This window comes from Antechinus flavipes, chromosome 4 (assembly GCF_016432865.1).
Source record: "Antechinus flavipes isolate AdamAnt ecotype Samford, QLD, Australia chromosome 4, AdamAnt_v2, whole genome shotgun sequence".
Taxonomy (NCBI): Eukaryota; Metazoa; Chordata; class Mammalia; order Dasyuromorphia; family Dasyuridae; genus Antechinus; species Antechinus flavipes.
In genome coordinates this window covers 7512335-7539908 of record NC_067401.1, presented here as the reverse complement: position 1 = coordinate 7539908, position 27574 = coordinate 7512335, and the positions used below count along the sequence as shown (strand labels likewise).

General features: G+C 45.1%; 1 protein-coding gene across 23 annotated transcripts in view; it reads right to left on the bottom strand.

Annotated features, from left to right (window-relative positions):
• The window catches only part of LRRFIP1 (LRR binding FLII interacting protein 1), a 180441-nt gene that overhangs the window by 70779 nt on the left and 82088 nt on the right, over nt 1-27574 (bottom strand). For 15 of the 23 annotated variants that reach the window (XM_051999238.1, XM_051999217.1, XM_051999218.1 and 12 more), the window contains exons 2-3: nt 6827-6913; nt 576-593 (exon numbers count right to left, since the gene is read on the bottom strand). In XM_051999238.1, coding sequence (XP_051855198.1) covers nt 576-593; nt 6827-6913 — 105 coding nt within the window. The remainder of the gene's footprint in view (nt 1-575; nt 594-6826; nt 6914-27574) is intronic. The other 8 variants (XM_051999230.1, XM_051999232.1, XM_051999234.1 and 5 more) reach the window with 1 other exon arrangement.

Sequence of the window (27574 nt, the reverse complement as noted above, 5' to 3'; positions counted from 1 at the left end):
AGACAGAAATATCATCCGAATCCTCATTCTTCCTATTTGGTATAATTTTTACAAGTTTTAATGTAGTAAGATACGAGTCCTCACAGGGGTATGAATTCTTAATTTTATAGCGAAATCAACTTTTACAAAAGGATTCAATATTCAGAAATTAGTCTCTCAGGAGAGTCTAAAGAGATGGTATGGACATTATTAGCCTAATAGGGAATCCCACCTCCCAAATAATCAAATCTGAATCTCAGCCTGGCTAATTACTAGTAGAACGGCTTTGGCCAATTCTTTATCCTGCCAGCCTCAGTTTCCTCACTTGTAAAATGGAACAGTTAAGACCCACCATACTTACCTCTCAAAGCTATCATGAAGATCAAATGGAACAATGTAAAAGAAATCCCTAGGCTTTATTTTATAAAACAAAATGGTCTCACACTGGGGCCCCTGGTTCAAAGTAACTCATCCAGGCAGCAACAAACTTTTGTGTGTCTTGAGTTAATGAAGTTATTTCTGAAAGATATCCGGGGTGTTAGCAAGGAACAGAAGGGACATGCAGGTCAGAAAAGCGATGCTCAAGCAAAGCCTACCTTTTGAACCTGATAGATCTAGAGAAAAAGGAGAAAGAACAAAGAAAGAAATAAAAGCTGACATCATTTATGAGGTAGAACATGTAGAGCCCAGAGGAGACATGGCAACAAATGGTAGCACTCCAGATAAAGGAGACACTGATGAAACTCCGCTTTCCTGTTGGAAATTTCCAGCTCCACTTCAAGAGCTACTCATCCCCCCAAGGATGCCCCATTCCACTGGAGTCCAATCAGCACCTTGGACGTTGGAGAGCTCCCTGGATTTCGGGAGGATTCCCAGTTTCCCTTTCTCAAGATGAAGCTCAGGTGAGCCGGGGCGTTAATGCTGGTGGACAAAGATCCTTTGAATTTCCCCAAATTCAAAACGGTCCCAAGAGCAAAATTGCAAAGGAATGCCTTCCCAAACCAACGAGCAAGGCCAATAATTCCCCATACTTCCAGATACTTAAAATTCAAAAAGATATTTAAACATATTCATCGTGTTGAATCCCGAAAAGATATTTACACTTGAATATACCAAAGGAGAGACGTGATATCATAATATTCTGATTTCTGCAACCACAGGAAATGGAAGATTAGAAATATGTCAGTTTGACAGCTGGATTTAAGTAGAAGATGGGGACAAAGACTAGATCTGTAAACGGTAACTCCCAAGTGAGGAAATTCCCTCTACCAATGCAAGTGGGCAAGTCTCTGCAACTTAGAGTCTTAGAAAGTTTTCTAGGGCATCGAAAGGGCAAGTTACCTTCAGGATCATAGAACTGGCACATAAATCCACGGGGGCTTCAAGGCCAGCTCTCTATCTACTACCCAACACTGCCTCTCTTAATACCCAAAGCAAGAGTATGGTACGTTTCCCTTCACTGCCATAAACAGTTACCTAAAATATTCCCACTTTTATAGTAAGCACAGTGTGAGAAAAAGAGACACAGACAGACATCGGCTCTACGAGCCAAGAAACCACCCGTAGAAATCTCCGGTCTCAGACGGGCATTGATGCCGTTGGGGAGCAGCTACTTTAAGTCATAATCAATTCAAGAGTGGTGGAGGCCAACTGGCCCGGCTAACCCCCATCTGAGCTTGCTTTCTTTCCCCTAATCAGACCTGTTCCTACCAAGCCTGGCAGGGGCTCCCACTTGCCCAGAAAGCCTTCCTCCACATTATATGGTTCCGGACCACTCAGGGATCTGGACATTCTTTCTCCACTGGATTCTCCATTGAGCATCATGGTCGCTCTGAAAATGGGTACAGGGAATTGGCTCAGATGGACTCTTCCCATGAAAGCTCGGCAGTAATGGCGCATCTGTTCTTCCTAAAAGTACCGCTTTTCCGTTCCCTACTGGTCCTTTCATAGAATGGAAATTTGTACTCTTTTTTGTGTTGTGGACCTTTTGGCAACCTGGTGAAGCCCAGAGACCTCGTCTCCTGATAATATTTTAAAATGAAAAAAAAAAAATCAAGATAACCTAAGGTTGGGCAGCTAGGTAGCAGAGTGGTTAGAGGGCCACGGCTAGAGTCAGGAAGACCTTGAGTTCAAATCCAGCCTCAGACCCTTATTAGCTGGGTCACTATGGGCGAGTCACAGTTTCCTCATCTCTAAAATGAGGTGGAGAAGGAAATGGTAACTACTCCAGGATCTCTGACAAGAAAACCCCAATGGGTCATGATACAACCAACCGATCACGATGGAACTTTTTCCTATCCAAGTTTACAGATTCCCTTAAATCCATCCACAGACTCCCAATTCTGGGGTACACTAGATCAGGAACCTCTGTTTTATTTTTAAATTAATTATTATTATTATTTTTGCTGAGGCAATGGGGGTTAAGTGACTTTCCCAGGGTCACACAGCTAGGAAGTGTTAAGTGTCTGAGGCCGGATTTGAACTCAGGTCCTCCTGATTTCAGGGCTGATGCTCTATCCTTTGCACCAACTAACTGCCCCTCAACTCAATTTTATTAAGCATTTTTTTGATGCCCAAAGCACAAACTATTTTTTTCAGAAGCTGGTGGGTTTGAAACTGCCAGGAAAGTGGAGGTTAATATGTGTGTGTCTGTTCAACTCTTGATCCATCTGGCAATTCTTGGTATAAACATTTTTTTTTCACAATCTCTAATAAATACTTCTTTTATCTAAGCTTCTCAAAACCGTTTCCAGGGCTTCTTCCCTAAGGGCAACACAAAGAAAGTGACCTTGCCAGAAGTTTGTTCTTTCCCTCCTTGAGAAGGGCAGTTTTGGGGCTCACGAGTTATCACGTGTACGGTAGCCTTGAAAGAGGGCTGTGTTCCGGGCCCTTGGGTGCCTCATGCCAGCGGTTACTGACACTCGGGCAGCCTCATGGGGCTGCCCGGCCTCTCAGGACTGATCTTTTGTGTCAGATCCGGGGCCGTGTGCCACATGACCCAGATCCAGCCATGGCCCGACTTCTATGGTTTGGAGACTTGCGTATCTCACTCAGGGCCCACATTGGTTCATTTTCAGAATGAGAAGCCCAATGCACCAAAATGTTTAACCCTACGCTGTAATTACTTGAGTTCTTTGGTTTTTTTCAATCTCATTTGGATTCCTGCAGAAGCTGCTCATGGCCTCCCAGTTTTAGGTGCAGTCACTGAAGTTCTTGGGTCTCAGTTTCCCCATCTGTAAAATCAATGGTCTCTATGATCCCTTCTAGTTCACAGAATCCTGAGATGTGAAATCACTCCAGCTCCCTGGGCCTCAGTTTCCCTACCTGTAAAGCCAAGAGTTTCAGGGCTTGTATTTGCTGGCTTGGAGATTGGGGTCTCTTGGCTCTAGATCCAGAAAGGACAGAGAGAGGGAGCCCTCCTGTACCCTCGACCCGTGACTATGGAAAGTCATGAGACAAATGAGGCAGGTGACTCAGACACACCGGCCTGTCCCAGACGGGGCCTCCCTCTGTCTGCCGCTGGGCCCGCAGGCTCATGCCATTTGCACTAAACTTCCCAGGCCAACATGGCCCCCGGCACCCCATTCTTCCTTGGACAAACGGAGGCCTTCCGGGTTCAGAAACGCAGGGACTGAATTAAGCAGGCCCTTAGTAAACGGAATTGGGAGCACCCTCTGAATTTATTCTGCGCCCATCCCACAGCTTAAAGACCAAGGGCTAAAATGGCACTAAAAACAAATCCCAAAACATTTATACAGCACCTACTGTATCGTAGGCACCATGCTTTATAATTATTTATATAATTATTATCTCATTTTATCTTCACCACAACCAGGGGAGATAGGTACTATTATTATTTCCATTTTACAGATGGGGAAACTGAGGCAAATAGAGTCAAGTGGCTTCCCTAGGGTCACACAACTAAACCACAGCTACGGGATTTGAACTCAGGTGTTCCTGATTCCAGGCCCTGTGTTTTTTCTATTCTGCCTTCTAGCTGTTTTGAGTGGAATTATTTTTTAATGCAAACAGGCTGATGAGAAGCCAGTAATTGCCTCTGGCTCCCTTACCAAGGAGAAATGCTAACAAAAAAGGACATTTAAGTGGTTTTCCATTGGAGGCCAAAAAAAAAAAGGCATTTTCTTTAAAGGGCGGGTGGGTGGCCCTTTTTAGGGCCATTTTTTTTTAGCAGCTCTACCCTAAATTCGCTCCATTTTTTCTAAATGTTTCCCCATGGACAGCCTTCAAAAAGAAGCAGGAATTACTTGTATCATCAGAACCAGCTTCTCCCCCTCATTTTAAAATGACACATTTTCCCATATAAAAAGTCCGCCTGGAGCTGTGATAGCGGCGTCAGTCAGGAAATGTGGGTTCCAGCTGCCCTTTAACCCATCCTGACTGTGTGGCTCTGGAAAAGTCACCTTAATTCTCAATGCCCCACCAACTCTCTGAGACTGTAAATTACAGAGACTGTGTGACCTGCCTTGGCGGAGGGACCTTCCTCATCGGGGAGTTCCCTATGTTGTGGAATAGTGATGTGCTTTAAGTGTGTAAAGTGCTGTCTCATCTGATCCTCCCACCAGTCATGGGAGGTACCCATTTCACAGGTAAGGAAACTGAAGCTGAGGGGTGAAAGGACCAATGCAGGCGCACCCAGCTGCCACGGGGCGCCCTCCTGCTTCCAAGGGCAGAGCTCTCCACGCTGCTGTCTGCACTCCCCCTGCCATCTCATTCTAGAATCCGAAACCTGAATCATATTCTACAAATGGCACAAATCGGCTCGGTTTTGCAAACATTTCCACAACCGGCCTTCGTGGAACCCGAGCTAAATCCTCCCCATGGTTCCTTGGCACACCAGAGAGCCAGACTGCGTGGGCTTCCATGGCCCGGCTGCCCATGGCCCTCGCTCACCCACGGGGGAAGAAACCACCGGCCTGAAGAAATACTGGGAGGTGGGCAGCGCGTGGGGCCTGAGATGGAGCTGGCTGGCACAGAATGGGCCTGGCTGACGGCTGCCCTTCCCGATATGGATCAGGCCCTGGAAGCCCCCCTCCCCACCCCCCCGCGTCTCCAAAGTGTCCCCCGAGAGAGGCACGGGGATGGTGAGATCCAAGATGAGACACTGCACTTAATCTCCCTCAAGGAGGATGCGCTCTGGTCTGGAAAAGGGCAATGGGGGCTGGGGTCTGAGAGGAGGAAGAAGGTCTCCAGGGGCCCGAGATGAGCTCTTGCTCTCCTGGACCAACAAGCCCAACACCTGTCTGGCCCCGCTCCTTTTCTGTCTCCCCTAAAAGGGGCGGCCCATAGGCCATCCTGCCATCCCCTGGCCCAGAACCCAGAGGGGGGACTGCGGAGCCACTGACAGCACTACCTGAAGGATTATGGGCAGTGGGAGTCATGCCATGGGAGTGGAGAAAGGCTTTTCAATTACGGGAAGGGAACATGTCTGAGGCTGCAGACTCGCTCAGCAAGGCTGACCCATCCCGGGTCTGGGCCAGGCGTCTCCTTAAGGAGAGCGTGCGCCGGCTTCACGTAGTCTACAAAGCGGAACGCTCTCCTCTCCCATCTAAGTCACCGACCAGAACGCCGGCCCGCACAGGCCCCAGATGAGGGCAGTGGAAGGAATGTTGGATCTGGGACGCTCTCCGCCGCTCACAACCCATGTAACTCAAGTCACTCAACCTCTCGCCCTCAGCTCCTGGGCTGTAAGATGAAGGGGCCCACATCCTTTTAAAAAACACGAACCTGTAGGTCAGGACCTAGTCCCGAGGAAGGTCTTTACCGACCGCTGCCTCCCTTTCTGGATAGTCACAAACCGTTTCTTTTGCAGACTTTGGCCAGGAGGGAACTTGCTCATGGCCGAGAAGGTGGCGACTTGCATTGGTAGAGGGCATTTCCTCTTCGGGGAGTTCCCTGCATCACTGACAGCCCAGGTCCAGAGTCTCCCCCTATCACCGAATCCGACATCTCCCAACCATCACAAATGTTGGGTAACCTGACGGGGCTCCCCAAGAGCAAGGCTGGGGACTCGGTCACGCCCTTCGTCACCCCTCACTTACTCTGATTCCAATCTCAGTTGGAAAATTCTGCACATGTACATGTGTGTGGGGAGAGAGGAAGAAGGAAATATACACAGACTTACAAGTACATGCACATATAAATACATATATGTGGGCACATACGAGCATATATGTATATAAATCGAAGTGTGAGCTTAAAAGTGCACGGAGATTTCTGGGAGTCCGCATGTAGCACGTGGGCACGGGCACACATACATGGGCATGTGGGTATATGTATGTTCTCACATACACATACATGTTCACATGGCGCTTGATAAAGGCCGACTGATCCTTAGCAAGAGTGGAAGCCCCCGACCTGTCTAACCAAAGGCCATGTTTCAGGCCTCGCCCCATTCTTGCAGCTTCTCCCCAGAAGCCCCGAGATTACTTGGGAGAACCAGCAGCTGCGTGCTTCTGGCTGCCATTCCCGGGGACCACCCGTATCAGGAATGGCCAGGACACCCCCAGGACGTGGGATGGCCTATGGGCCGCCTCTTTTATGGAGACAGAAAGGGAGAGGAGGCCAGACGGGCATTGGGCTTGTTGCTGTGTGTGAGGGAATAATGGGGGGGCTCAGAGTGAAGCCACTGCCTGGGGCTCGGGTACAGTCCGCCTGATTGCACGCGTGCCTGGAGTTCATGTCACAGGAATTCAGACTGAACAAATTCAGTCCCAATCCCGGCACGACTGGGTAGGACCAATAAAGCAGCAAGAAGAGGGGACTCTGCACGGTGTGCCCCCCTCTCCCCCAGGGATGAGCGCGGCGCTTAGAGAGAGAAGCTCTTTACCTCTTTCTGCTGCCTCTCCAGCTCCTTCATGCGGATCTCTCGAGCCTCGGCTCGGGCCGCCCTCTTGGCTGCAAGCCGGGCTTCAGCCTGAAAAACAGAAGCTACAGTTAATTTTTAGTCCAATTGAGGTTTTCCCAGTAGAACATTAACTACATCACCAAATGCTGAAACTTGGTCACTTTCCAAAGTTAATTCATGCCGTCACAATCGGAAGGTATCTCTGGGGTGGCTAATCCCAGTTCCTGGAGGCCGGCATCCCTCCCATGACTTTCCCCTCTGCTATGGGAGGGCACTGCTTTTCTTTTTTTTTTTTTTTTCCCCCTGAGGCAATTGGGGTTAAGTGACTTGCCCAGGGTCCCACTGCTAGGAAGGTTAAGTGTCTGAAACCAGATTTGAACTCAGGTCCTCCTGATGTCAGGGCTGGTGCTCTATCCCTGTGCCCCCTAGCTGCCCCGAGGTCACTACTTTTCCTGGAGACTCACTGAAGTGGTGTAGATAGAGCTCAGATAAAAGATCAATTTTAGTTCCAATGATCTTGTGATGGAGAGAGCCATTTACACCCAGAGAGGATTGTGGGAACTGAGTGTGGCCCACAACATGGCATTCTCACTCTTTTTGTTGTTTGTTTTTGTTTTCTTTCTCATTTTTTTCTTTTTGATCTGATTTTTCTTGTGCAGCAGGATAATTGTGGAAATATATGTAGAACTGCACACATACATTGATAGGATTACTTGCTGTCTAGGGGAGGGACATGGGGGCAAGGGAAGGAGAACAATTCTGCAAGGGTAATTGTTGAAAACTATCTTTGCGTGTATTTTGAAACTAAGAAGCTTTTATTTAAAATAAAGAATCTGGGTTCAAATGATCTTTGACCCTCGATTGTTAAACTGATCCCCCTAAAACACCGGTTTGACCATGCCTTTCTCCCTATTCCAGTAGCTCTCTACCCCTCCAGGATTAACTACGACCCTGTTTGGCTTTCAGAGCCCTCCCTAACCTGCCCCTCCTGACCAGTGATGGTCAGTTTTCTTACATCTCTCTCCTCCTCATCACCTGCAGCCCAGTAATCTCAGGATCCACCCGACTCCATATTTTCCTTGGCCGACCTCTGAGCCGGGAAACTCTCCCTCTTCACTTCTGATTCCTGGGATCCTGGGAGACCTTTGGGTCTGAGCCAAAGGCTCACCTTCTGTAAAAGCCTTTCCCAGTCCTCCTTAATCTTAATGCCTTTCTTATGAAGGGCTTACTCCCCAATCTGAAGGAACAAGACAGCACAGTGGCTAGAGCAGTGGAATCAGGAGGGCCTGAATTCAAACCCAGCCTCAGATACCTACTAGCTATGTGACCCTGGACAAGTCACTGAACTTCTGTTTGTCTCGGTTTCCTCATTTGTAAAACGGGGAAAATAATACCATTTATCGGGCGACTAGGTGGTGTAGTGAATAGAGGACCAGCCCTGAAGTCAGGAGAATCTGGAAATTTGACCTCAGACACTTAACACTTCCTACCTGTGTGACCCTGGGCAAGTCACTTAACCTCAATTGTCTCAGCAAAAAGCAGAAAAAAAAAATAACAATAGCATCTATCTCCCAGGATTGTTGTGAGGACTAAAGGAAACAATAATTATAAAATCATTAGCACAGGGTCCAAAACATTGTTATTTTAAAATTGCATTCTGGGAGGATTCTGGGAAGATGGTGGAGTAGGTTGGTAAATTTCAAGCTGTCAGGATTTCCCCACAAATAGAACAAATTTGCATCTCAGGGTCAACATAGACCCATGAAAAATCAAGAAGACTTGGGGCTTCCAGATACAATTTGACAAGATCTGAAGAAAGACCCCAGGCCAGGATTAACCTGTCTGAAGTGCAGACACCTCCAAGCTGGCTAATAATAAGCACCTAGTGGGGATCCTTTGGGCTAGCTTGACTTGGCTGGAGCCTCAGCAAGAACTACAGAGACTTTCACCTCCCGGACTGTTTGTAGACTGGGGGTTTGGGTCCTGGAAGACAGAGTGAACTTTGGCTGAACACCAGGACCACCAGTGCTGCAGGGACTGAGCCCTGAGGAGATCAAAAGCCGGCACACTGGGAGTGCAGAAGCTGTGGGGCAGGGACACTGCTGGCTATGGGAAGTTGCAGGAGGGGGAAGCTCTTGGTTTAGGGTTCCGGATCAGAGTGAAGAACTGACGGGAAGCTTGAGGCATCATCTTCCCACCCCAAGGCTAGAAGTGCCTATAAGCATATCTCTTATTTAAAAAAAACCCAATCAGCAAAGAAGGAACCTTATCATTGAAACATATTAGGGGAAAAGGGAAGATTGGGATTCATCTTTAGAGGAGGACAATGAAGTTAAAAAAGCTTCTACCCCAAAGACTAATGTGAAATGGCTCCTTGCCCAGACAGAATTTATAGAACAACTCAAAAAAGAATTCAAAAATCAAATAAGAGATACCAAGCTAAAACTAAAGAAAACAAAACCATCGGAAAAACAAGATTGTGAAAAAAAGTTAACCAATTAGAAAAGGAGGTAGAGTCTCAAAGATGAAAATAACTCTTTGAAAATTAGAATTGAGCAACGGGAAGCCAGTGAGACCAAGTGACCAAGAAATAACAAAACAGATTATAAAGAATGAGAAAATAGAACAGAATGTGAAACATCTCACAAGAAAAACAACAGATCTGGAGAACGGATCAAGAAGAGAAAATATAAAAATTGGACTGATGAAGTTTGACTCCCCTCAGTTCCCAGTGGTGATGAGGTTAGGGGCAAGGAGAGAGCTGTTAAAATCCCCTTTTAATCGGCTGCAGGTTTATTCTCAAACGATTAATTTCAAAATGAAAGTTTATTGTTGGATAGAAATCAGTTTGCTAAGAGATTGGCTTCTAGAGTGGCAGAACCCTATTGGGAAAATGGAATTTGGAGCTGAGAGAATGGCTTCTACGCCGGCAGAGAGAGTCCTAGCAGCCGAGCAAGCTACTTTAGGCCTTCTGCAAGGAGCCGAGCCCAAGGAGGCCTGCTATATGGGCATCCTGGAGCAGGGCTGGGATAGCCTGAGCTGATCAGACCAGGATTTCTCAACTGAATGAGAATTTAGAATTTCAAAAAGATCTATGGGAGTGGATTTGCCCTTGAATAGTATTGCCTCTCTTATCCAGGAAAGATGGGCCTTCTCCTTGGAGTCTGGGAAATCCTGATCTCTGAGATCAGAAAGGGGACACAACAATTTCATGATCATCTTAAAGAGAATATAGTTCCTGTAAAGGGAACAGTTTCCCTCCCTCTTCAGGACTGCTAGAAAGTTGTGACCAAAAAGAGAACCTTGATACAATAATGCAGGAAATAATCCTAGAAAATTGTCCTAGAGTGATAGAACATTAAAGGAAAGTAGAAATAGAAAAAATCCATCAATCACCATCACAAAGAAAGCCTTTGTGGAAAATGCATAGGAATATTCTTGCTAAACTGTAAAATCCCCACATCAAAGAGAACATTTTGCAAGAAACAAGAAAAAAAAAACAATTCAAATATTCTGGAAATACAATTAGAACTATACAAGACTTAGCAGCAGCTACAATTAAAAAACGTTGGTCTTGGAATGATATCTACAGACAAGCAAAAGAACTAGATCTGTGGCCAAAAATATCATATCCAGCAAAATTATCTATAATTTTGAATGAGGAAATTCAATAAACCTGCAGATTTTTAGAACTTCCTATCAACCAAATCCTAACTTCGAAGAAAATTTAACATGTAAGAGTCAATGTCAAAGAGCAATTTTAAAGAACTCAATGTGGACAAACTGTTTAAACATGAATAAATTGTTTATGTTTTTTTTTTTTTTACATAGGAAATATATACTTTATGTTTAAGATTTCCATTAACATTAGGGTAAGCTCAAAAGAAAGACTGCCAGAGTAAAGATCAAAATAGTAATCATGTTATACAAATGAGGTGCAGAGGAAGGATACAGAGGCATTAGAGGCGGGAGGGCTCATAGTTCTAAAAACTACATTGGAAATGGTTCAATAGGCAACACTACATATATACCATGAAGGGTCTAGTACCCTCCAAAATCTATAAAGAAATAAGGCAGGGAGGAATAAGTGGATGGGGAAGCCAAGGGTTAGGCAAGAAGACAAGGGAGGGCTCTCTGGCTAGGAAGAGGTGAAGTAGTAGTAAGTCAAGTTATGGAGCAGAATTTAATGAAAAAGTCTTAGGAAAGACATGTGTGTATCTGGGGGGTGTGTGTGTGTATGTGTGAGAATATATGTATATACATATGTGGGAGTATTGAAAGGGGGGAAAAGAATAAAGTAAGATGTGCAGCAGAGAACAAAAAAAAAAAACCGTTTACACAGAAGTAAAGAAAAGACAGACACTCAATATAATTTCTTCTCTTAATATATATGCTTTCTTAAATTGGCATTTTTTTGTTATAGGTTTTGAATCTTCCCTGATGTTTTGCAGGGTACACGACAATGTGCTCTTATGTTTTGTTTCATTTTGTTTTGTGTTGCTTTTCTGTTTTTCTTCTTGCTTATTCTGTTTCTTCAAATAAAATAAACTTGGAAATTTCGACAAAATAAAATAAAATTGTATTCTGTGCCTATCTGGTTTGTACATAGTTGTTTGCATGATAGTTCTTCAACAAGCATGAGCTCCTTGATAGGAGGGACTTTTCCCCTCTCTTTGTAACTTCAGCAGTTAGAACAGTGCTTGGAACACAGTGAGAGCATAATAACGGCTAGATGATTAACAAACTACTTTGGGACTGATAAATTATTTAGCCTCCCCCAGGCCTCAGTTTCCTTATCTGTAAAATGAGGAAGTTGGACTAGATGGTCCCTTCTAGTTCGAGGGTGAGGATCTCATATATATGCCAGTTATTCCTATTATTATTAACATATTAATATTATTAATTAGTAATACAGTGGCAGCTGGGTAGCCTAGTGGAGATAGTATCTGGCATCAGGAAAACCTGAATTCAAATCCAGCCTTATCTCTGGGTGACCCATGGAAATTCACTTAACCCTGTTTATCTTAGTTTCCTCATCTGTAAAGTGAGCTGGAGAAGGAAAGCATTTCAATATCTGTGCCAAGAAAACCCCAAATGGGGCAATAGAAAGTAGGACATGATTGAAATGACAACAACCACCACCAAAGGTGCCATGTGCCCAGCATGTTGTTAGGTGCTATGTGAGATATATCATAGTTAGAGGTTTAGTCTCCTGGAAGAAAGAAACAGGCAAGTTAGAAGCCATTTTGCCACTAGTTTCTTTCTTTCTTTTTTTTTTTTTTCTTTTTTGGCCACATTCAGCAGTAATGCTGAGGTTTTATGCATTGCACATTAAAAGTCATATTCCATAATACGACTAACTCGGAGTTGCAAGCACAGGAACCAAGGTCTTTTTGGCCACATTCAGCAGTAATGCTATGGTTTTATGCATTGTACATTGAAAGTCATACTCCGTAATACGACTAACTTGGAGTTGCAAGCACAGGAAAACTAAGTTCTTTTTTATTCCCTTCAAAATAAAGGTAAGTCAAATAGCAGCATGAATCATGTTCAAGGTCAGGTTCAAATATGCTGAAGTCATAGTAATTTCCAGATTAGCATACTATAGCATACTATCCAAACCCCTTAGAGTAAGGGCTCTTAGCCTGGTATGGGAAACTCTGGTGGTTTTTTGTTTTTGTTTTTTAATATTTTGATTTCCTTTGTAATCCTACATTTTTTTTTTTTGCATTTAAAAACCTAATTGTGAAAATGATTTCACCAGACTGTCAAAGGGATCCATAGCACAGAAGAGATATAGAAGCCTCTGCCTTTTAAACCATTTAAACTCTTTTATCTGGACATGTCTCAGCCGGGGCAACACCCATATTTGGGCACATACAAGCAAGTCCAGATGACTCTGCCATGTCAGCAATGTCCTGATGACTGAATGAACTGGCTCAAGGATGGCCTCTGTTCATGTACCAGCCTGCACGGGAAAATAAACCTATGACTTGAACTTTCTTTCCACACCCATACAAAGCCCGGTAGTGCAGGTCTAAGTCAGTTCCAAAGTCATCCCCGAAATCTGCTTTCTCAGCGGGACACTGGCAATCAGGGCTTGGACAGACAATGGAAGTAAACCAGATTAAGGGAGAAGTCTGTTTTTAAAAAGCCAGCCGAGGGACTGGTGACAAGAGGGGTCCTGAAGTTTCCTTTTTCTACCCCTCTCTGTTCTTGTCTTTGGAAGATGCTGAAGGCTGCTACTGTCTATTCGGTCCCATCCCCAACTGTGATGCTACTGAACGCTAAAACAGATGTCACGCCTGAGGATCAAAAGATAAAGGACTAGAAGGAAGATCTCAGCATTACTGACTTTGATTCCTGGCCACCTACTCTGCATAAAACATAATTTTTAAATCAAATGTTAATTAGCCTTCAACTGTGATAAGTCAAAAGGTAATAAACTCAAAGAGGACAGGGTTCTCACCTGGTGGTCACAGAACATCAATAACATCAACTAGTCAACCAGATAATGTCACGGGCAGACTTGCAGAGTTCCATGGCTTTCTTCTCATCAATGGTATTTACTTATACAGTCTACTGCTTAGTATGGACGGCTAGATGGTGCTATAGTACACAGAGCTCACCAGGAACTGAGTTCAAATTTGACCTCAGACATTTACTCATATTTGGCCCTGGGTAAGTCACTTCACTCTGCCTTAGTTTCCTCATCTGGGCTGGAGATGAAAATGACAAACCACTCCAGTGCCTTTGCCAAGAAAACCCCAAATGGGTCGTGAAGAGTTGGATGTGACTACAACGACTGAATAAGAAGTAAAATGGATACCTCAGGATACCAGGCTCTGATCAGAGAACTTTCCTTTCATCCCGTCTTCTGTCCCCCACACCACCAGGTGACTTGGTGTTATTTCATAGCACCTCTTCCCTAAGTTTCTTGAGGAGAGGGGCTGCCTTGCCTGCTTGTGTCTGTATCCCCAGCATATAGTACAGAGCCTGTCAAATAAGGGGAGCTTAAAAAATACCATGTGTTTTTTTTTTTCATCCATTGATGCTTTCACAAAGCTCTAAGAGATCTTCATGACCTAGGAGATCTTTCTGCAGATCCCATCTTTGTGAGGCATTCTCCTCCACCCCCAGCTCTTGCTGACTAGTGTCCACCAGGTAAGGTGGAGAAAATGCTGGACTTGAGTCACAAAGATGCAGGAAACAAATCTTAGCTCAGATACTAACAGCCGGACATGGACAAAGCACATGATCTTCCTGGTTCTCAGTTTCCTGCTCTGTAAAAGGGAGGGTTGGACTAGATAGCTTCTAAGGTCTCTGCCAGCTCTCCTATACAATCGTAGGCCTTTCTTTTATGAATCTATCAAGGATAAACATAGTCAATTTCCTCAACTTACAGAAGGAGAAATGGAAGATCGGGAAGATTACGTAATTTGCCCAACATCACAGAAGGGTATGAAAATCATAGAGGAGCTTTGAACCCAAGTCTTCTGACAACAGGTCACTGCTCTTTCTAACAGATAACACTGCCTCCGAAAGACACAGGATAAAACCCACATTCTTTAGCTTGGGATTTGAGACCCTTCACATAGAATCAACCCAATCTATTACCCTGCCAAATTGTTCCACCATCTTTTTCTCTCTGGGCATTCATACAGCCATGTTCTCAAGGAGCATAAACTCTCCTAAGTTCTGTACACTAAAATCCTCCTTTTACTTCAAGGCCCAACTCAGACATTGCCTCCTCCTGGAAGTTTTCCATCCCATTTTTCTACCTCAAATGTACACTTTGGACTGTCCACGGACCTTAATCACATTCTACCTCCCATCAAACTTACTCCAATTTGTATAATACTATTAGAGTGCAAACTTTGGGGCAGGGGTCATAGCACTCCTTTATCTAGGAGTGCTTCATGGTGCTGTTCCACTAAAAATGTCTAATAATGACTGCAGAGAACACTAGCCATTTAATAAATGCACAGTGGTATGCCCTGGGAATACAAATACACGAATCCTTGTGCTCATGGCCCTACATTCTAACAAAGAGAGAAATAATCATATAAAAAATAAATGCAAGGCAACTTAGTAGTGGGGAGACCCTAGTAGACTGGAGAGCGGGGAATGATCAAAAAAGGCCTCGTGGAGAAAATGGTGCTTGACCTGAGTTCTAGAACAAACTGGAAGTTCCAAAATCCCTTGTACAATTAAGGAGACAAGGATTCATCCTGGTTGTGTGATCAGAGGCCAATCTCATAACACCTCATAACCCAATTTCCTCATGAGAATAACCGCAGGTAGACAATCTAAGACAAGCGTTCTGTATCAACCCCAAGGCATGAACTCTAACTATGGGATATCATTCTTTGATTCTCGCTGAAACTCATCACTGCTATGGCTGCCTTGTCCATATTTAGTGAGTGGGGGAGGGTGTGTAGAGGGAAACAATTATTATGATGAAATGCTGTAAGACACAATCTTTTGCAGTTTTGAACTCCCCGATTTTATACACTTAGGTGGCAAAATCAAGCCATGTTGCTCTCACTGGGGGACGTAAATTGACAAGTTACACAGAAACTTTCATCCAAACACTTCATTTTTACTGATCGCATTTATAGGTGCTCCCAGAACAGAAATGGAACTGGACAAGTCCAACTATTCACAAATGGGGAAACTGAGACCCAAAGGTCAAGTGAACATCAGAGCAGTAAAAGACCTCAGAGATCAAGTACAACTCCCTTTTATTACGTGAGAGGAAACTGAGGCTCACAACGCAGAAGCAGCTTTGGGTAATAGACCCAGATGGGAAGGAATTCTAGGCTGCTCCGCGACCAACTCCCTCACTTTACAGATGAACAAACAAAAACAAAAAAAATTCCCAGAGAAATAGAGTTTGCCCAAGAGAAGAGGGAGGGTGGCTTCGCTTCAAAGCCTGGGCCTGACTCCAGATTCTTTGGCTCTTTCCATTAAGCCCTGACCCACTCATTTCAAATTTGAACTTCTCCTTCAGCCAATAGCTTTCATTACCTCAACATAATTGACAAAAAGAACACAACGCAACACAACACACACACACAGCTTCCTGCTACAACTTCCAAATGACCCTTCTGTGCAACTGCCCATTACAATCCCAACTACAAATATGGAGGACGGATGACATGGGGCTACTGGAAAATCTTCTATGTTGTTCTCACCATAGCCTGAAAGTTCTTCTATATTCCCTCCCCCTTTTCTAATCAAACCTATCCCCACTAACACCGATTTTCTTTGCCTACTGTTCCGATTATTTATTCCATGGCTTATCAGTAGACAGTTGGTGTAAATGTACTCCAACAGAGAGGCTCCATTCCTCCTTCCACAACACAGCATTTCCTAGGTGCCTCCCATGGGTCAGGTTCTGTGCTAAGCCTTAATGACACAGATTTGAATTAATGGCTACCTTTTGAGGTTTAAGGATTGCAAAGGGCTTTACATATGTTATACCACCTGACCACGCCAACCCAAACTCCCATTCCACCAATCTCGGGACTTTGAGGAGGTTTTCACAGAATGGAGGAGGCCAGTGATCCCGAAAGTGAGGAACGTTTATTAGGAGGCCACAGGAAATAACGGGACTGAGTCCAAGTCATCATAAAGAAAAGGGCACAGAGGGGAGGTCCATTGTAGGATCTTTGAGGTACTTCCAAAGTATCAGAAAATAGCTCTACATGGAACAGAAAAGTAGCTGATGCTGCCTCCCATCCCAACCAAGTTCTGGCAGGGGTCCTCAAACTACGGCCTCGGGCCAGATGCGGCAGCTGAGGACGATTATCCCCCTCACCCAGGGCTAGGAAGTTTATTTAAAGGCCCACAAATCAAACTTTTTTTTTTTTCTATAGTGCGGTCCTCCAACAGTCTGAGAGACAGTGAACTGGCCCTCTATTTTAAAAGTTTGAGGACCCCTACTCCAGAGGAATAGTGAGCCCAGGGCTTTGAGATGATCTATCATAAGAAGAAATAGGATGGGGCAGCTATATTCTACATTAATAGTCACAGTAAACCCTTCAGAATTCTAAATTAGGAAAAACAGCTTTCCCTTGCCTCTAATACTTGGAATACAGGCTTTAAAAGGGCAACAAAGGGTTTTCACAGGCTTTAAAAGGGCAGAAAAGGTTTTCACAAAAGCTCTGAGTATCTGGGTGAAGTGGATCCCTCACATTATTAGTACTTCAGCAAGGCCCTTTGAAATCCCATATCCATGAAATCCGGGACTCGGAGGTCAGGCCAACAGACCCGATTCCATATGAAAACAAGCCTGGCGTCAGTTAAAATAAGAGGCGGTTTTGAAAGCAGCCTATCCCGGAGAGTGCCCATTACGAACTTTTTTTTTCCCTTAAGAGACTCTAACTACTTTTCAAAATGCTAGGATTCTCGATCAAGAGCTAGGAGGGGCCCAGCTAGTCGTTATGCTGTTTTGGAAACTGAGGCCCAGTGGGGAAACATCATAGGATATAGACAGCTGGAAAAGACATCCGAAGTCCAACCCTCTCGTTTTACAGAGAAGGAAACGCGAGGGACAGTGAGGCAGAGGTAGAGACAGAGGGGAAGTGAGAGACTGTTATATTCCACTGGGAGCCCAACTGGTGACTTCATTCACTGTGTGTACAGTTACAGAATTATGACCCAGACATTCACTGCTACTTATGTGACCTAGAGCAAGGCATTTAATATCTTTGGGGCTCAGTTTCCTCCTATGTAAAAATAAGAGGTTGGGCTCAGATCCCTTCTAACTCTGAAACTCGGGTAATATGAGGAACCTACTTCGTGGCTATATTATAGAAAACTTAGAGCGAGGCAAAAATTAGCTACAAGTACCGGCAAGACCAGAAAGGTAAAATCTAATAAATGAGACAAAAATATAACTCTGAGGGAATCCGAAGGAAACAAATGAATGTCCTGGCCCTCAAGGAGGTTACCCTCAAAGGAAGAAGGGGATGGTGTAGTAGCTACTCAACACTGCCACCCCCTACAGTCAACATACCAGGTGTCGTATTGTACAATGATGTCACCTCAATGGGGTTAATGCAAATTAATAATCAATGCTTGATGACTAATTGTAGATTTAACAGAGTTTATACATTGCTAGACTTTAAAGAGAGATTTCTGCCTGCTGCGTGGTTCAGTTAAGGGGAGCTGTAGCTGAGAAATCCAAGTCCAGAGAGGGAGAACTAGAAAGACCCCGCTTTCCTGTGACCCCAGAAACAGTGGATTTAAAAGTCAGCCTCCACCAACCATGGTTCACCAAAGACAAGCAAGTTTCATTGCCTGACTAATTCAAACTGAACAAAAACTACTTCCAATTAAAAGGGAACTTCTCTTTCTCCCTTCCCTTATTCCCTCCCTCCCCTCTGTCTCTGATTCCTTTCCCTCCTTCCCTCCCTCTTTGTAGCTCTCCATCTCTTGCCTTTTTCTTCTTCCTTTCGTTCTCTTCTTCCTTTTCCATTCCCCCTACCGTCCTTCCATTCTTCCACAAGGGGAAGCCACATTTGCTTCTTACTGAATTCTGCCCTCACCCCCAAACCCCAGGGCTGGACCAAGCCTCGGCCTAAATCGAGCACCAGGTAGTGGAGGCGGCCCATACCATTTAATGGACCCTCTCCCCATAGACTCCATGAGGCTGGCCATCTTAAAGGTCACTGAATTTCCCCATGCTGCTCAAGACCCAACCTGAGGGAGGCAAGTGGAAACAGCTGTTTGGATGGTGACTAAGGCAGAAACGAGAGATCACTGTAGGCATATTCGCTGTAAAAGGCAAGTTCTTGTTTCTCCCAGTGTTTTTACCTAACATGAAACAGCTCTGGCGTTGGGTTACAAAAACAAGGGAAGGAAACCCGAGAAGTCTCTGAATCGCAGAAAGAGTGCAGAAATGAAGAGAGTCCATCATGTTCACAGCTGAATAGCAAGCGAAGGCAGGTTTGCTCGATGGAGGCAAAGCTGCTCTTGCGGATGGGTCAAAGAGCTCTCCCGGTCAGTTCAATGAACTCAAGAGGCCGCCACACAGACAGGATGAGGGTCAGGAGTCAATGAGGTCAGTCTGTCACCAAGGCCGGGAGGCCAGCGGGAAACTCCCAACGCCATGGGATCCCAGATCTGCTGGAAAATTCTGAGGCTGTGACTGGACTGAACTGGAGCATCTGGGACTTGACGCGGGATGTTTCCCAATTCTAGGGTTTAGAATGGATCCTCTTACCCCCTTTCCTGCCTCCATTGTAAGAAAAGGACTTGCAGGCTAAAATCTAATTAATATCTCATGTCTCATTTTTCAGCTTCTTTACTCCATGGTAATAAGTGAGATGAATAGTACTCTTGAATTAGTTCTCTGAAATGCAAATGTCCATATATAAGAGCCCTATTTAGGCCAGGGCCAAGGACTAGACCAGTGCTTTTATTGGCACTGGGAATTCTCAGGGAGGGATCCCTGTCCCAATATATTAACTTCCCTAAAACTTATATTTTTATAGAATTACAGTATGGGCACAACTGGAGTCGGTAAGACTGATCTTTCTGAATTCAAATCTGGTCTCACTTACTACCTGTCTGATCCTGGGCAGGTCATTTCATCCTATTTGCCTCAGTTTCCTCATCTGTAAAATGATCTGGAGAAGGAAATGACAAACTACTCCATGATCTTGCCCAAGAAAACTCCACATGGGGTAGTGAAAAGTCAGACACGACTAAAAATGACTAAACAGCAACAATATGGAGAGCAGATACCCAGAGTCTCATAATCAGTATGGCTCGTACAGACTGATGCGAGAGAAACAAGCAGAACCAGGAATACTTTGTACACAGTAACAGCAAGATTGTGCCTCATCAACTATGAAAGACTTGGGTCGTCTCAGCGGTTCAGTGACCCAATGCAATCCCAATAGACTTTGGATAGAAAATGTCATCTGCAATCAGAGCGAGAACTATGGAGACTAAATGTAAATTAACATGCTATATTCACTTTTTTTCTTTTTCTTCTATTTTTTTCTCTTGTATTTTCTCCCTTTTGTTCTGATTTTTTTCTCTCCCAAAATGATTTATAAAGAAATATGTTTTTAAAAAATTAATGTACGTGTAAAAAAATTCATATTAACATAAAAATAGACTATAAAATAAACATAGTTTAAAAAATCAGTATGATAACAAGATTATGTGATGACCAATTCTGATGGACGTGGCTCTTTCCAACAATAAGGGGATTCAGATCAGTTCTAATAATCTTGTGATGAAGAGAGCCATCTACACCCAGAGAGAGACTATGGGTGAGGGTGGATCACAACATAGCATCTTCACTCTTTCTATTGTTGTTGGCTTACATTTTGTTTTCTTTCTCAGTTTTTTTTCCTTCTTGATTCAATTTTTCTTGTGTAGCAAAATAATTGTATAAATATGTATACATATATTGGATTTAACATATATTTTAACCTATTTAAGATGTATTGGGCTACCTGCCATCTAGGGGAAGGGGTGGAAGGAGGAGGGGAATATTTGAAACAGAAGGTTTTGCAAGAGTCAGTATTGAAGAATTACCCATGCATATGTTTTGTAAATAAAAAGCTTTAATTTAAAAAAAAAGAAAAAGAAAATCAGTATGGGTCAGATTTCTGGATCCTAACATTGGCCCTTCATTCCCTCCCCCAAGCTGTTGCTTTGAATAAACAATTTCTGAAAACGTAGAGTCACCAGCACTGAAGGAAAACCTCCCATGGGGAGGTTTAAGCCCCAGGTTTTATTAAAAAGGCAGTCTTCTCTGCTTTCCTTGTCACACATGCCACTGGGGCCCCTTCTGCCTCTTAGGTCCTGTCATTCCATCCCTGAATATTGACCATGACGTCTCCAGATTCCCCATCTCCTTTCCTCCATGTTCACCTTTAAACTGAGGAAAGCGAACAGATTGAGGAGAAATCTCAAAGCAATTCTCACCTGTTCTTTCATTCCGTGAGAAGTTACACAGATTAAAAAGCAACTTCTCTAAAGAACCCATAAAAGTTAAATTGGGAGGTTTAGGGGAACAGATTCGCATCTGTGCAGTCAGAATTCCCAGCCAAGGTCTGGCCAAGAGGTCAGAATCCCAGGACTTTCTGCAGCAGAGAGCTCTCCATGCCTAAGATAGCTGGAAGTCACCAGCTCCCTAGGAAGTTCAGAAACCCAGGCAAGACCTGAAAGCACAAGGACTACTCATTGAAAAAAATGGATTTGGATTTGAACTCAGGTCTTCCTCCAGACCTAGCACTCTATCCACTGAGCCACCCAGGCACCTTGACATAATTTGCTCTGCACATCATTTAGTACATGCAAGGTTACTGGCTGGTTGACGGGCGACCTCGCAGACAGAGGAGACTGAGGGTTTGGGAAACAGATCACAAGCATGGTACGAGACTAGTGCACACTGATCAGGAGCGGGCTCTCTGTCTGTCTTCCTTCAACCCAAAGCAATTTCTCAACTCGCCGGTAAGATCAATCGTCGTCTTATCTATAATGTAAAGAACCAGGAGAGTGAGAAATCTTGAAGTCACTGACAAGGACAAACTGGTTGTTGGGGTGGAAATCACGGGGACAACAGTGTTTTAGAGTTTGTGATAGGACCATGTTGGGAAGTCGGAAATAAAACATTAATGCTCTTTAAGGGGAGAACTGATTTCAAAGTATATGGCAGGAGGACCAGTAGAATTCTATGGACTAAAATTCTACCCACAACGGCAACCCCGAAGGAACGGGCATCTATCAAAAGAAAACTGAATTCAGAAAGAACAACCAGCCGCTCCGAAGAAGAACAGGGCTGAAGCAGCTACACCCAGTGAAAGAACTCTGGGAGATGACTAGGAACCACTACGTAGAATTCCCAATCCCTCTATTTTTGTCCGCCTGCATTTTGGATTTCTTCACAGGCTAATAGTACAGTATTTCAGAATCCGATTCTTTTTGTACAGCAAAATAACTGTTTGCCCATGTATATATATATATATATACATATATACATATATATTGGATTTACATATTTAACATGTATTGGTCAATCTGCCATCTGGGGGAGGGGGTGGGGGAAAGGAGGAGAAAAGTTGGAACAAAAGGTATGGCAATCGTCAATGCTGAAAAATTACCCATGCATATAACTTGTAAGTAAAAAGCTATAATTAAAAAAAAGAAAAGAAAAATAGGAATTGTCTTAGAAAATGGATGTGGATACACAAGGAACTCTCACCAACCAGATGAGATTCTTAAAAGACAGAGACGGAAGCAAAAGCGGGCTCTTCAGCATCAATTCAGACCCAGGTTCTGTAAAAGCCCTAAGATCACTAATATTCAAAATGAGCTGAGGGGGGTAAGGAAAGCTAAAGTTAGCACAAACCTTTTTTTTCCCCCAAGAGATAGGACCACTTCTCAAGACAGAGGCAACTGATGGTGGACAAAAGGCAGGAATGATTCCCCCATGTCAGCATTTCTGTTGTGTCTAGCCCAGGAGAATAATACAAGTGCAACTAAAAGGAACTGACGCCCCACAGAAGTGAGGAAATGGTATGAGAACATCTAGTTGCCCTGAAGGCAGTTCTGAAGGAACTGAGCCAGTTAATAATAAGTAACATTTATATGAATTCCATCCTGATATCCTAAAGAAACAACTCTCCACTGTGACTCCAGAAGCATTATCAGTGGTCTCCAAAAGGTCACAGAGGGCGGGAGCGGCACCAAAAGGCGAGGGATGGGCAAATAGCCAGTTTTCCAAAATCTGAAAGGGAAGCGAGTCTCTTTCATTGCAGGCTGGGAAACTGATTTCAATTTCTGGGAGAATTCTTATATACGTCAGGTCGTCCAAGTGGCTGGAGGCGTTTTGAAAAGGCTTGGTCATCAATAGCTCCATTTCCCTTCATTTCCTTTTCTTACGAGGTCAGGGGATTGGCCCTGATGGTTTTATTTAGATTTTAACCAGGCGCTTGATACAGATTCTTATACTCTTCTTATGGAAAAGAGACAGAGGTGAGGGCTGGAAAATCCTGCCCTCTGAGGTGGATATGGGAGTGGCTGAAGTTCTCTGCCAGCTGGAAAGGCCTGGAGCCTCTGAGGAAGGATCCCATGGGGCTGCCTTTAGCTTTGAACTTGGCATTCTCCTCAGTTACTTAGCTAACAGGCTGCTTATCTGCAGATAATGCATGAATAGGAGAGAGAGTTTAATATGCCAGATGATGTCAGGATCCCAAAGGAGCCTGAAAGATTAGAATACTGGAGTGAAATCTCATAAGGAGAAAGGTAAAATCTTATACCTGAATTTAAAGAGTCAACTTCCACAGTATAGAACAATAGGGTACATAGTGGAGGGGACAGAGCCTGGAGTCAGGGAGAACGGGGTTCAGATTCCAGCACTGACACACAATGGCTGTGAGTCGTCACTTCTCATCCCGTTCAGAAGCTGTTCTCAAACACAGAAGGGACAGATTCTTTGCCCTCATCTCTGTTTTAAGATTTTTCTGGATCCCTCTCCCTCCCCATTCCTTCTTTCCTCAGAAAACCCATTTCTGGGAGTCTCACCTAGCCTGAATCACTGAATGGGTGTTGCCTCAGTCGAACTGAGACCTGGGGAAGAACTTAGCTTAAAAAGGCCAAAGCTTCCCCCGGATCCAGGCCATCTCCGGTCATCCTGTTCCGTATCTTGCCTCTGAGCCCACATGACTCACAAGGAGAGGCTAAGGCAGCCCTCCCTCACTTAAATCCAAGTCACTTGCATGTCATGGCACCGCCTCCCTGATGTCGCGATCCTCTGCGAGAATGAAGGACAGACAACATTTCTGGGAGCTCTGGGCCCGGGCGGTCCTCGGACCTTGTCGGGACCTTCTGGTGGATTGGCTCCTCTGCTGGAGGGCGGGGCCACGGCTCTAGGACCTCCACTAAAAGAAAGGGCTCAGCCTGGGTCTCTCTGCCCCCTTCCACCAGCTCGGCTGCTTTGGGACAGCTTTGGAAATTTTCATCACGATTCCGTGCAGGCGCCTTCTCCCTATTCCCTCTGCAGCTTCCTTGTGGGTACGGCCTTTCCCCACCAGACTGCAAGCTTCTTGGGGCAAGGACTAGGTTCTTATTTGTCTCCTCGGGGCTTGGCACAGCGCCTGCCCCACAACGGGAACTTTGTAAATCTTTATTGGCGTGTTGACATTGACAGAGGTTGCTGACCTGCCCAGGTAGAGGTTGTCCATATGGGGAGTTTCTCACACTAATGAAACCGTGGCTCTGGACTTTCTCTCTCTCTACCCCCTGTTCTGCTGGGAAAAAGGGAGAAAACAAGAAAGAAAAAAGAAGAAAAAGGAAGACAGGAGAAAGGAAAAGAATAAGCCTTTAGATAGAACCCAAATGCTGGAGAATTAAGTATGGGGATATAAATAAAAACACGAATAAAAACCAGACAAAACTAAGTAATTAGAACTTTACAAATGTTGCATTTGTACACCCTTTCAAGGTAGATGTTATGATTCTCATTTTAAAGATAAGAAAACCCAAGCAGGAAAAGGTTGACTTGCCCACAGTCACAGAGTCAGTAAGTGTTGTCTCAGGCTGGATCTGAACTCGGGTCTTCAAGACGTCACCCACCACGCCATCAGATGCCCAGGAGGAACGAGACATGATTTACAGTAAGAAAAAGGCTGGGGCTTTGGTGTGCCACAGGCGCAGTAGCCTCCCTCCTTCATAACTTATTTCCAATTAATATTTAGGACACTAGAATTTTAGATATGGTTGTCACAGGAAAACCACCAGAACTGGAGTATCCCGGTACAAGGTGACAATAGTCCCGTTTTCTCTTTCCTGGAAGGGCCAATTATGGAGAGGGGAAGCTGAGGTAGATCTCCCATCAAGACATCAGCCCTACGCTATTTTCTGAAATAGCCTCGTCTCACCCCCTGCCTGCCTGATCACTCCCCCTGGGAATCTCAAACTCAAAGGGAACTCTTCTTCTAACTCCTCTCTTCCCATCGTCATGAAATCTTTCCCCTTCCCTCTTTCTGTGGAGGGCCCTGGCCCCTTCCCAATCACCACCAGCCATAACCTCGGGATCATTCTCGGCTCTGCCCACTCTCTTGCCAGCCCCACCATCCAATGAGGTACCAGGTCTAGTTGACACCTCCTCCAACTCTCTTGTGCCCGTCCCTCTTCTCTCTGTTCACTCTAATGCCTCATTTCCCTCTTCTCTCTGTTCACTCTAATGCCTCATTTCCTCCCACCAGAGAGAGAGCCACATAAATGGGTGCCCCACCTCTCCTGTCTCCCTTCTCCCATTCGGTCTGCCAAAATAACCCTTTTCTCATTTGTAAACTTTCACTGGGACCCAAATGCCTACAAGATAAAGCCAAAAAGTCCTGGCATCCACGGACCTCTGTTCACGGTTGGGTTCTCCTATTTTTCCAGCCTTATTTCCCACGACTCTGTAGGCAAAACAGTAGATTGGAAAGAACACTGGGTTTAGAGACAGAGAATCTTTGGTGCCTGTTGTGTATTTATGATCTTGGACAAGTCACTTATTTACCGGGGCCTCAGTTTCCCCAACTGTAAGATGACAAGATGGCTTTTGAGGTCCTTACCAGCTTTAGATCAAGAACCTTACGATCTAATCCTATGGCTACTCCATGATTCTTTCTCAAACTCAACAGTCCAGACAAACTTTATTCTCTTAGCTCTTCTCCACACTCAGTGTTCCATCTGCTGCACCCCCGGCCTTCCCTAGTCCAGGAACACCCTCCCTCATCTGTCTCTCAGCAGCCTTGTCTTCCTTCCAGGCTCAACATCTGGAAGCAAATGTTACCCCTCTCTCCCTACAGGCGTTTCCTTGCCTGAGACCCCTCTTTGTGCACGGCAGCACAGCAGAAGGTGGCGCGCCCCACGAGGACCGTCCGTTTACCTTACTACCCAACTAAGCCCAGCAGTTACAGGGCCTGTCCTTTCAGGCTTGGGGGACTGCACACAGCAGGACGGTGATTCGTTTCGGCCAACCCTGCCTAGGTGAGAGGCAACGTGGCGCGTTGACAGAGCTGCCCGAGAGACAGGAAAACCTGGGGTCAGGCTCTGCCTCTGACACCTATGATCCTAGACAAGTCACTTAACTCTCTCACAGGGAGAAATCAATCTTGTACCTGAATTCAAAGGACCCACTTTCAAGGTACAACAACTCAGAGACAGAACTCTCTAAAGATAAGTTGCAGATTCAGCCAGTCTGTATTGGCGAGGGAGGTCCCTTACCTGAGAGGTCCCTGGATTAAGAAAAGCCCAGGTCCCGTCCCTGCGGCTCTTATTGCCTCATACTTGGGTGTCAGAGGACCAACTTCGGAATGCGTGGTATCCGGGTCATTTATTACTTGGGAATTTTGAAGCTATTAGCTCTCGCTGAAACGATCACGTGACCTCAGGAATGCTTCAGCTACTGCATGTGATGGAGGAGTGATTAAATTTATAGAAATGCTGGAGAACGCCAGGCGATTAACCGGAGCTAAGCAATAAACATCAGGGATGGATTTTTGTAAAAAGTATATCTGGAGATACCATGAAAAATAATAAGCAAAAACTGAATCCTCATTTCCACTGAAGCACTAGGGGGAAGCACGACATTCGGGGCAGAGGACAGCTGACCTGGGACTATTAGCCGGGTGTGTCACAGCATCGCCAACATTTTGGTCTGACCTTTGCCCCACCCTTTTCGGGATTCTAAAATGCTCCCCTCACAACTTCATGAAGAGGTGGGAAGTGTAAGTGACACTGTCCTGTGGCTGGAGAAGAGGAAAGGAATGTTTAGTGAGGTGAAGGGACTTCACCGGTGCAGTCCCTACCCAAGATTCAGAAAGAGGCAGGGGGAAAAGAGGGGGAGGAAGAAGGAGGAGGAGGAGGAAGAGGAAGAGAAGGGAGAAGGGAGAGGAGGAGCAAGAAGAGAAAGAGCAGGAAGAGGAGAAACAAGAGGAGGAGGAGGAGGAGGAGAAAACAAAGACGGAAGAAGGAGGAGGAAGAGAAGGGAGAAGGGAGAGGAGGAGCAAGAAGAGAAGGAGCAAGAAGAGGAGAAACAAGAAGAGGAGGAGGAGAAGGAGAAAATGAAGAAGGAAGAAGGAGGGAGGGAGAGAGAAAGAATGAATGGTGGAGGGGTAATATGAAATAAGTCTAGAAGATAGAAAACATTATGAAGGGCCTTAGTGCCCAAAGATATATATTTGGTCCCAATAAAGATGGAACACCTATAGTTTACTGGGCAGTTGGGGTGGGGAATGGGGGGATCTGCACTTTAAGAACAGCAGACTGTCGGACGAGGAGGCTGGATTACACAGAAGGGCCAGGAAGTTGGGAGGCCGGTTAACCCAGGCAAGAAGGAAAGACGGTAAAGCAGGCCAGTGACGGTGGCGAGAAGAAGCCAGAAGTGACAGGTGTCCTGGAGATAGAATGGCCAAACTTTGCAAAGCCGGGAATAGGAGGAGGAAGGGGCCAGGACAAAGAGCCCGACTGTGAGGCTGGGAATGCGGCAATTGCCAGGAGGGAGGTGCTGGGATAGAAAGAAGTCTCTCCGGAGAGTGGGTCGCGTGAGAGGGGGCTGACCGGCGAATGTCTCTTTGGGTCACACTGGGCCTGAGCAGGCCCGTCCCGCTCCCTCCGCCAGTGATGATGTGGGAGGAGGAGACACCCCAGAGCAATCTGCAATAATCATCCTTGGGGATGTCTTGGCAATAGGATCCCCGAGAGGGGGGA